The sequence below is a fragment of the Chiloscyllium plagiosum genome, chromosome 1, assembly GCF_004010195.1.
Source record: "Chiloscyllium plagiosum isolate BGI_BamShark_2017 chromosome 1, ASM401019v2, whole genome shotgun sequence".
NCBI classification, from domain to species: domain Eukaryota; kingdom Metazoa; phylum Chordata; class Chondrichthyes; order Orectolobiformes; family Hemiscylliidae; genus Chiloscyllium; species Chiloscyllium plagiosum.
The window spans coordinates 151,186,968-151,197,700 of NC_057710.1; the positions used below are offsets into that span (position 1 = coordinate 151,186,968).

At 41.6% G+C, this 10,733-nt stretch overlaps 1 protein-coding gene across 1 annotated transcript in view; it reads left to right on the plus strand.

Moving 5' to 3' along the window:
- The window catches only part of arhgap10 (Rho GTPase activating protein 10), a 203,339-nt gene that overhangs the window by 173,993 nt on the left and 18,613 nt on the right, over nucleotides 1–10,733 (plus strand). The window contains exon 21 of the mRNA XM_043700807.1: nucleotides 10,468–10,594. Within this exon, the coding sequence (XP_043556742.1) occupies nucleotides 10,468–10,594 (127 nt within the window). The remainder of the gene's footprint in view (nucleotides 1–10,467; nucleotides 10,595–10,733) is intronic.

Genomic DNA, 10,733 nt, shown 5'->3' on the forward strand with positions numbered 1-10,733 from the left:
ATAATTATTTATCTGTAGCTAGAACGGATTTATTTGTGTTAAATAGTAATCATTGTTAAGTACAGAAAACATGGACAAAAAACAAGTGGGTAAATGGATGGATTTTGCAACCTTTAACTTCTGTAACAACTTTGGAAATAGCAGAACTTGATTTTCAGCATTTGGTTTTTAGCCCAAGGAGGTATGACACGGGAAGTGAATTAAAACTATCTCAACTCATTAGAGTCAATCTCTGCAGCATGTGAAAAGAAAACCATTTCATTCTGGATTGGGATCAGGTTAAATGGATCATGTGCCAACCGGCTGACCCTTATTATCCCTCACTAATGTGCACTGTTCCCTTTTTTTAAAAATAAATCCTCAAATGGATTTGCAACAGATTTTTTTGATGCAGATGCCCAGTTGCAATCTGGTTGGTCGCTTTGAGTTTGTGATTTGAAAGGATTCTATAGATTTTCACACGTCTAACTGCACTTAATAAAACCTGTCATCATCTGCGCTTTGAGATTGAAATTTGGCAGTGATTCAGTCACAAGTTATGGACTTGAGTGGTTAGAACAGATGTCTTGGGGAATAAAAAATAAACCTAACCATATCCCTGATTGTTGATCATTTTGACTCCATCTGTTGACCTTATTTATTTGAGCATGAGAAAGGGCCAAAGCCTTGTCAGTGGATAGGGTAACAAATTGTAAATGGTAATTGGACAGTACATCCTGATGGCAGACTGCAAACTTATCATTCTATATTCTACTTTAACAGTTTTATTTTGACGCTCTTATAGAATTTTACCACGAAGAATTGGGTGAGCTGAGAGGATTTTTTTGTGGTGAATTGCTGAAGGGAATGCTGCCTGCAGCCTCAGACTAAATTTCTTCCCCGTTTTTGCAGCATCCATCTGGCCTTTCCGGCCTGAATAATTTGGAACCAGAGCTGAAAATGTGTTGCTGGAAAAGCGCAGCAGGTCAGGCAGCATCTAAGGAGCAGGAGAATCGACGTTTCGGGCAGAAGCCCTTCTTCAGGAATAATTTGGAACCAGCCCTATAGCACACAGTCTTAACTTCCAGCCTTAACTCAATTGATTTTGCCCAGACCTGATTTTCAATAGGACCTTTGCGAATGACATAGAGAAAACTTTAGTCTCATCAGAGTAGGCTGCCTTCGAATCCAAACCCCAGTAGTGACAGACAGAGCTTTTGTCTGACACAGGATTGGAGGATCTGTAGGCAGCAACACTCTGCCCCTGGCCCACAATCTCTTTCACTTCAGCCCAGGTCATGTCCTTCTATTCAAGTCCCTCCTTTATATGTAACTCACCAGGTCTTCTTTGACTGGCCTTATCGCCTTTTTCCATCTATTAGTGATTACTGTCATTCTGGTGAAGCTAATGCCCAGGAGGTGATATCTGTATTCTGCATGGTAGCCTGTATAACACCATTTTGATTGCACTGCAGTCTGTATCTGATCAGCTTTCAGTTATCAGCTTTTTAATATTTCAAGAACAGTAACTATAAAATATAAGCCAAGACGACAAATGACCATTGAGCTACCTACCTTTCCCTTGCAGTTTACCTTTAACCATTTCCTTCAAACCTTAACGACTTTCATTTAAACAAGCAATGTCTCCATCTGTTGAATGTTTCAGAGCCACTGTATAGTATTGCACAGCAATGTAAATTGTCTTCTGTGTATGAAATTTAAAATTTATAAAGCACCTTCCAATGTATACAGGATGTTCAAAAATGTCTCATAGCTAGTTGAATATTTTTGAATTATAATCACCTCGTTAGGCAAAAAAATGTTGCATCCAAGTAAAATCCCACAGTCAGCAATGAGGTGAATGATCAATTAACCTTTTCTTAATGGATTACGTTTGGCTAGGATATCAAGCAAATTACCAGACACTGCAGAATGGCCACACACTTTTTTGTTTATCTGAACAGGTAGATGGCCTTTCAGTCAGGCATCTCTTCAGGCGTACAGCACCTTGAGATAGTGCAGCTGTCAGTGTAAGTTATGTGTTGAAATTCCAGTCATCTAACTAAATTGAAAGAGTGCTATCACTGAGCTAAGACTGAAACTAAGTGATGACTCCGATTCACTTAAATTTCTATTGTGGCACTTGCTTTCCTTGACTCAGCACAGTAATGGGTATTTCACTGTCCTTTTCCCTCTGCAAATGAGATCAATTCTATTGCATTTGAGGTAGCAATGTTGTACTGACATTTATTTTACAAAAGATAAATTACTTTAATTATAGTTCTTACCTTGGTTATCATTTCTGCAGTTCCTTTTGTCTTAAGCATCCCCAATGAAAATTATTTCTTGCAAGGGTCTCCTGCTTCAGTAAGCCTCATGTAATTAAATAGTATTTTGTATCAATAATCATTCTTATGATTAATGAACAGAATGTGGAAAAAGTCTTATTGTTTAGCATTCAGTTTGTTAATTGCAAATCAGGTTGAATGATTGGCAGCACCATTACCCGTGATTCAGATGGCACAATCTCCATTTCAGAATGTGAGCATGTAATCTCAATTGTAGCACTGGGAGAATACTGATTTGTTATCAGTGCTATTTTCAGATGACATTGTAGACAGTGATGCTGACTATTTGTTCAGATAGATGTAAAGATTTCATCATAATCCTCCTTGGTATTAATATTTATCTCTCGAGTAACATTATCAAAATAAGTTACACAATGGTAAGTTTTCTCATTGCTGTCTGAGAGACCATGCTTTACACAAACTGTCTGCAACATTTGCCTACATTCCACTAGTCCTAAAGTACTGCCACATAATTAATTATCTTTGAGACATCCTAAGAATATACACAATGCAACGCAAATATGAATTCTTTTCTTTGTATATATGCTTGTTTTTCTGTAATAGAATCAATGCAGAGCAAATTTCTGAAACATTTCTTATTTGATTCAAACAAGCTCAAAATTATTGTGACTAAGATTTGGGTGGCAAACTCTAATGATGAAGTTGTGAAAATTGAAGCAAGTTGCTGTGATGGATTTTAAAAAAAGCGACAATTCGCTCAGTAGGCCATTGATATTGCTACAAGGATAGATTGTGTAGGAGATAGAAAATACCATAATAACACAGGAGCGTGTTACTGGCTTTGCTTGGTTGTAAACATGGTGCAAACAGAAAAGAGGCAACAAAGAAATAATACAATAGGGGAGAAGTGACATTGAATGTATATAGTATTTTTCATGACCAACTGATATCTTAAAAGTGCTGTGCCATCACTGAAGTATTTGTGTCACATAGTCACAATTGCAAGAAAAGTAACAAATTAATCACAGGAATATAGGCCATATTAATATGCATGAGATTGATTGTGTCAAATTCAGAATGAGATACTTGATACTGTAAATGTCTGGCATTCTGGTATCCAAGCCGATGGTTCAAAAATAACTCCAATGGTCGCTACTTTGCAGTACTTTTCCACAGCTCAAGAAATAACCTGTTTGGCATGATCTTAAACTTACCAAACAGTGACTGACCACTTATGAAATATTTTTAAGAAACTGAGTTGAAGGTGCTTGACTGACTGCCTTCTTTCACTCAGCTCGATGAGACAGAGATGGTGCTGTCATTCGGGCAGTGCATTATGATCTTTGAACCAGCAAGCAAGTCTTGAAGGTGGATGGATTCTTAACTTTAATTTGGAGTTATCACTTTTGATGTTAATTTTGAAGAATGAAGTTGATTCATTTTACATCCTCGGGAAGTCTTAAATAGCTTTACAGCACTGAATTACTTTTGAATTACAGTTACTTTTATTAGGATATGAAAATTACTAACAAGGTCAAACTTACAGCCTGTGAAGGGGGTGGGGCGGGTAGGTCTCTCTGTTCGGTGATCGGTCAGTAAGTGCTCACAATCAGTCGGGTTCTTCAACACTTCCTTCTTTATTTCTTCATGCGGCCGGGTCCAGAGCGTCCAGGAACACAGAGGTTATACACTTCTGTGTTCCTCAGGGGGGCTGCGCACATGGCTTAAAACAAAAACATTTTTATACTTTTCTTAAAGAAGGGGTACAGGCCATGATCGCACAGTACATTCAGACAATTACCAATCAATACACGATACTGCTTTATTTGACAGTTACTTGGTCCAGTGATATTTCCTGGGAACCAACTTTGTTTTCAAACACTCAGGCCACCCTTATCTCACTAACCGAGCCATTGCACCTGCATCTGAAGGTCAGTTAGGGTGACCAGTAATGTCTTATCTATTCTAGTTATTTCCAAGCTATAAAAGGAGTGTTGTCTGCTAATCCCTATTGAAGCAGGCTGTGATTAGTCACTTATGGAACTATAGCAGAATTAGCAGTTAGTAACTTAAAAGCCATTTTATGCAGCTTTGGCAGAATTGTCAATTTGCAGCCTTGAAGCCATTTTGTCATGTTATTTGTATTGAGAAGCCATTTTATTGTCACCTAAGTTATTAAGAACATCTGTTAAATGGTTGTTCCTGACAACAACCAGTTACCTCAGCCTGTATTCAGGTTTCAGGTCCTCACCTATTCCTAGTTGGTGCTGGTTCCCACTTCAGTCCTGTGAATTTTCTTATAGTTAGGTGCAACAAAATTGCTTGTTAAGCAGTTTCAAAAGATTGTAAAAAGTCAATCCCATCGATGTGGGACTGGATTTGCATGTCCCAATAAAAATAGCAGGTTTCCTTCCTTACAGGGCATTAATGAATTAGTTGTGTTTTTAGAAGAGTTTCAGGGTCACCTTTTAGAGAACTTGCAATTATTTAATTGGCACGGTGAGAGTTAATTTTGATTCTGTGGAATAATAGCCCAGACCTATGGCTATTCGTCGAGTAACATAACCAAAGAACATTGGAGCCAGTTGACCTACAATGAGGCCTGGGTAAATATCTGACCCCATGATTTGGCCTTTTGTCACAGGCCCGGCCTTCCCAGGACATGTTTTGCTCCGGTTTTGCCTGTCTCTTCAGGCCTTATTGGATGTGACAGGTTGGTGATTTCTGTTCAGGACTCTGCAGTGGTGTGCCTGAGGAGTGGGGTCCCAGCAGCAGCATCACAGTCGTGGGGAACAGCATTGACACTGGATGTTCACTCAGGCATGGGAATCCTTCATGTGTTGCTGGGCAGGATCAGTATATCATTTTAAGCTAAGATACCAGTTAAAGCAAGGCACCAATCCCTCCATATCGTCTGAGTCACTAGATTTGGAAACAGAAGACTGACATTGGGCTGTTTATGAGCAAGCTAAAATATTCTGGATTAATTTGAAGATTGTTGAGTAAATTGAACTCTTAAAATTTGAAAATAAAACAGCCATCAACTAGGGGTGATTCATGAAACCCACAAAAACTACCTTTTCTTAATTTTACTTCATTGTGTTGCACATCCTCTAGTGTTAACCCAGCCATTTAAAAATATTATGCATAGAGCTTATCAGCGCACTGTCTCAGGCCTTTCACAATTGGACTTTTATTGTGAATCAAATGTTTTTGAAATAACTTTCAAAATACAGTACAAATCTCTTCCTGGGAACAGCCTAGTCATGAACAAAGTGTTCCTTTTCAAATCTCATTTCTATTCAATACATGTTCTCCAGGAAATGAATGGTGGAGTAATTGTTCTCTCTGAACTCATTAGCATGGACCCATTAATTGATCATGTGTCGATTATCCCTGTGAACAGAATAAATCATGTGGCTCTTCTGAGAGATAGCTGAGATAGTTAAAGCGGTTAGTAGCCAATTCATGCAGGTTACAGAATCCCAGGAGGGCTCGTGTATTGCTGCAGTAGTGTCCTCTGGGTTGAAGTTCTCCCTACCACCGAGCTGTGTCATGACATGTTGAACAGATTGAATGGTGGAGCCCTCCGGAATAGAAAAAGGCCCTTTGGCCCATCATGGTGTGCCAGTCAAAAGCAACAACCTAACTATTCTAATCCCATTTGCCAGAACTGGACCCAATGCCCTGTATGCCCTGGCATCGTAAGTGCACACCTAACTACTAATTAAATGTTAGGATGGTTTCTGTCTCTACCAACCTTAGAGATGGTGAGTTGCAGATTCTAACCACCCTCTGGGTGAAGATGATTTTCCTCCCATCTCCTCTAAACCTTTTGCCCCTTACCTTAAATCTGAGCTCGTAGACATCATGGGTGAAAGTTTCTTCCTGTCCAACCCTCCCAATGCCACTCATTTTATACATCTTAACATGTCTCCGCTCAAACTCTTTTGCTGTAAGGTAACTCTCCAACCCAAGCAGCATCCTGGTAGATCTCCTCTGCACCCTCTCCAGTGTTATTGCATCTCTCCTACAGTGTGGATTCCCAAACTGCACGCTGTTCTCTAGCTGTGGCCTAACCAATGCTTTATGCAGTTCCAGCACAACTTCCCTATTCTACAATAACTACAAAATCCCAGGCTTATCACTTCATCTCTGTTTATAACCAGAGTAGCTGAAGATGTAAAACGTGAAATATTGCAAATGGTGGAAATCTGAAACAAAACTAAACAGAAAATGCTGGAAGTGCACAGTCATGTTATTTTTTTTTTAGATTAGATTACAGTGTGGAAACAGGCCCTTCGGCCCAACAAGTCCACACCGACCCGCCGAAGCGAAACCCACCCATACCCCTACATTTACCCCTTACCTAACACTACGGGCAATTTAGTATGGCCAATTAACCTAACCTGCACATCTTTGGACTGTGGGAGGAAACCGGAGCACCCGGAGGAAACCCACGCAGACATGGGGAGAACGTGCAAACTCCACACAGTCAGTCGCCTGAGTCGGGAATTGAACCCGGGTCTCTGGCGCTGCGAGGCAGCAGTGCTAACCACTGTGCCACCGTGCCAAGCTCACTGAAATGTCGAACTGAACGCTGAGGTTAGACAATGGAGCTCTACAGAGTCAGACATGGTCCTGTCCTCAGCCTATCTCTATGTGTTGACATTTCACATAGGGTCACTGGATACTGCCCGTGACCGTGTATTATAGAATCTTTACAGTGTGGAGGCAAGCCATTCGGCACATTGAGTCCACACCAATCCAAGTATGTGCAAGGATTGATGACCAAAACGTTAATTTCTAACATATGCTTCGTTTTGTAACAGTAAGCGCAATACCTTTAGCCTTAGTTCCTTGCCCCAGCTTAGACGCCCAGCAGTATCCAGTGACCCTATGTGAAATGTCAACACATAGAGATAGGCTGAGGACAGGACCATGTCTGACTCTGTAGAGCTCCATTGTCTAACCTCACCGTTCAGTTCGACATTTCAGTGAGCTTGCTGGTCATAGCGCCAGGACATTTTCAGAGAAGTCTCGAGAGAAATTTGTCAGAGAGATTTAAAATCTAGTTCTACTAATGTTAGGGATCTCCATTGAAATGAATAGATATTCATTAACTGTCGTCAGCTGAAATCTCAATTGATTGTAACCCGGTCATTTTTTTTTTATTGCATGTATGCATTTTGTGATTTGTAGGACATTTCAATTGAATGTGCATTGTTAATAAGAATTCAAAATGGTGAAAAGGCTGGTCTGCCAGCATTTGGAAAGGGATGAGATGGGTTAATATTCCAAGTGTTAAGCTCTAAACTTGAACTGAAAGATGATTAAATCCCCTTGGGTTACTGTTGAAGTTGAAGGAGAGAGCAGAGGGATAAAGAAGCTGTCTCCTGGGTTTAACAGTCTCTAAACTGATTTCTTTTTCAGATACAGATAGTTCTTCTATAACACGACAATTGTGTTCTTGTGCAATCCCGCATTATAGAAAGATTGTGCTTTAGAAACAGCGCTTAAGGTGTTGATGATGTAATCAAATTACAACCACACGCATTTTAAAAGTTCTCATTTTGGAAACAGTGTCCCCAATTTGTCAATCGCGTTTCAGCGAATTTGTGTTACCAAAATACACCTGTATTCATAATTGTGAGGGATTTGCTATCCATCCAGATGACATTGACATGTGCCGTTACTGTGCTGGTAATGTGCTGTAGGGAAGGAGAGTACCATAATTGTCGTATAATATTGTCATTCCGGGGTTCAAGTATTACCCCCTTGTAGTTCTTGACAAATTTTCCACTTTTATGAAGACTCTGCCAGGGTTCAGAACTAAAGTTAAACGGAAAGTACTGGAGACTCATGATAGGTCAGGCACGGTCTGTGGAGAGAAAAATAGAGTGAACATTTGAAACCCTATATCGGAACTGAAAATAGCGGAGAAAGAGTAGTATTTGTGCTGATGAAGGTGTTTGCAAGTGAATAGAATACATGGCGCCAGTGCCCAGAGAAAGGGAGAACAAGGGAGAGGCAAACAAAGAGCTAGCTGATAAGCCATGAGACAGACACAGGCTAGTTAGAGCGCCTTCAAGAAGCCTGAATAGTTGAGAATGGTTTGGCTGTGCAGGGAGCAATCTGTACAGTTCAGGATCTAGGGGTATCGGGGGAAGGTGACTGATATGGATACGGATGATTACATTCTGAAATTGTTAAACTCAGTGTTGACTAGGAGAAAGTGAGGACTGCAGATGCTGGAGACCAGAGTTGAACTACCTTTTATCTCCACCCCCTTGGCACACCAGCCTCATTCCTGAAGAAGGGTTTATGCCCGCAGGCCAGGCAGCATCCGAGGAGCAGGAGAAGCGATGTTTCGGGCATAAACCCTTCATCAGGAATGAGGCTGGTGTACCTTTTATCTCCACCCCCTTGGCACACCAGCCTCATTCCTGAAGAAGGGTTTATGCCCGAAACGCTCCTTGGATGCTGCCTGGCCTGCTGTGTTTTTCCAGCACCACATTTTTCAACTCAATGTTGAGTCTTGAAGGCTGTAATAATGCCCAGGTAGAAGATAAGGTGCTGTTCCTCCATCTTAAACCTTGCTGGAGCTTTGCAACAGATGTGAGGCAGAAGTGCTGGCCAGGGAGCACAGTGGTCAGGTGAAGTGGCAGTGGAAGTTCAGGGTCATTTTTGTGCACCAAGCTCAGCAAAGTGATCATTCCCAGTTTTGTCTCCCCAGTGTACAGAAGACTACATTGTGAGCTGCCCATATAGTAGTCTAGATTGAATGAACTGCTGGTAAATCACTGCTTCATCTGTAATGCGTGTCTGGAGGGTTGGACATCGAGGTGGGAAGAAGAAAATAGACACATGTTACACCTTCTGCAATTGCATGGGTGGGTGCTGTGAGGATGTGGGTGATGTGAAATGTGGACCACAGTGTCTCCAAGGGAACAAACCCAGTGGAATGCTGCCAAGGGAGAATCCACACCTCTTTGTGTTTACTTTAGGAAGTAACTTGTTCACCCTTAGCGTGTCAGCTTTATGGATGACTTTGTCTGGTTGTATGTAGTGTAACTGGTACAGTTGGACAGGCTGTTGATTTGACCACAGCTCGAGGACTATGTAAATTTTGGACTCCTTGTTTAAAAATGAATGTAAGTGGCAGCTAAGCAGCACAGTGAAAGTTCACTTGACTGATACCTGAGATGATGGGGTTACCTTACGAGGCAAGGTTGGACAGGCTGGGCCCATATCTGTTGGAGTTTAGAAAAATGTGAGGTGATCTTTTTGAAGCATCAAGGATCTTGTGTGAGGTGGACGCTGAAAAAATATTTTCCCTTGTGGGAGAGGCTAGAGCTAGGGACACAATTCAAAAATATGGCCTTTCACATGTTAATTGTGATGAGGGGAAATTTGTTCACTCTGAGGGTTGTGCAGGTTTGGAACTCTGTTCCCTGGAGGGTGGTGCAGGCAGATGAATTGAATATTTTCAAGATAGATCGATTCGTGGTCAACAAGAGAGTCCAGGGCTGTCAGAGTTAGTGCGAATGTGGAGTTGAGGCCCCAGTCAGATAAGCCATGATCTTTTTGAGTGGTGAAACAAGCTAGGAAGGCTAAAAGGCAGTTCGGAAAAACGACCTGAAATGTTAACTCTGTTTTCTCTGCACAGGTGCTGCCAAACCTGCTGAGTTTTTCCAGGTTTTTCCGATTTTGATTTAGAAAGGCTTAACGGTCCACTGCTTCTGATTCATGTGTTGGTCTGCTACTCCAGTGACAATAGTACGTCTGGTGGATGGCTGCTGAAGGCTTTTCAATGAGCAATTCTGGGCCTAGAAGACTCCGTTTTTGACAGTACCACTTTGGCTCGGCTGGCAGCAGCCTGGACTGAGAAACGACATAATGACCACTGGCAGATTGGCTGTACATCTTAGAGAGGAAAGCAGGTTTATGCTTCATGGGGTCACTGTCACTCCCCTTGGGATGGTTTCTTGGTAACCCGGGTACTGCTGAAGGAGAAACTGTTGAGAGTGTTGGGAGAACCTGCCTGCCCCTTTGTGGACTGAGGTATGCAACCATGATGGCTGCAAGAATAGATTTCATGACCTTTGACTCCACTTTTTGTGAAGTAGAAATATCAGTGTTAGATACTGCATTTCACTGAGTTTGTTGATATTCTCAGAGTACGCTTCCACGCTGGATATAGCAGATAGTCCTCAGCCTGTCCTGGTGGAGAATGGAGTGGCGTGGAGCTCAGACATCCATGGGGAAGAGGAGGTAGTTAGTGGCAGCAGTTTGGAAACTTTGATGTGATGGAGAATATTGGAAGAGTCACAGATGTTGAGACTTAAAAAGGGGAGGAAAATGCAATCAATGCAGACGAATCAGTTCAGCAGGACAGGTACCAGAAGGGCACCAATATCCTGGGAGGTAGGTTTGCTAGCACTC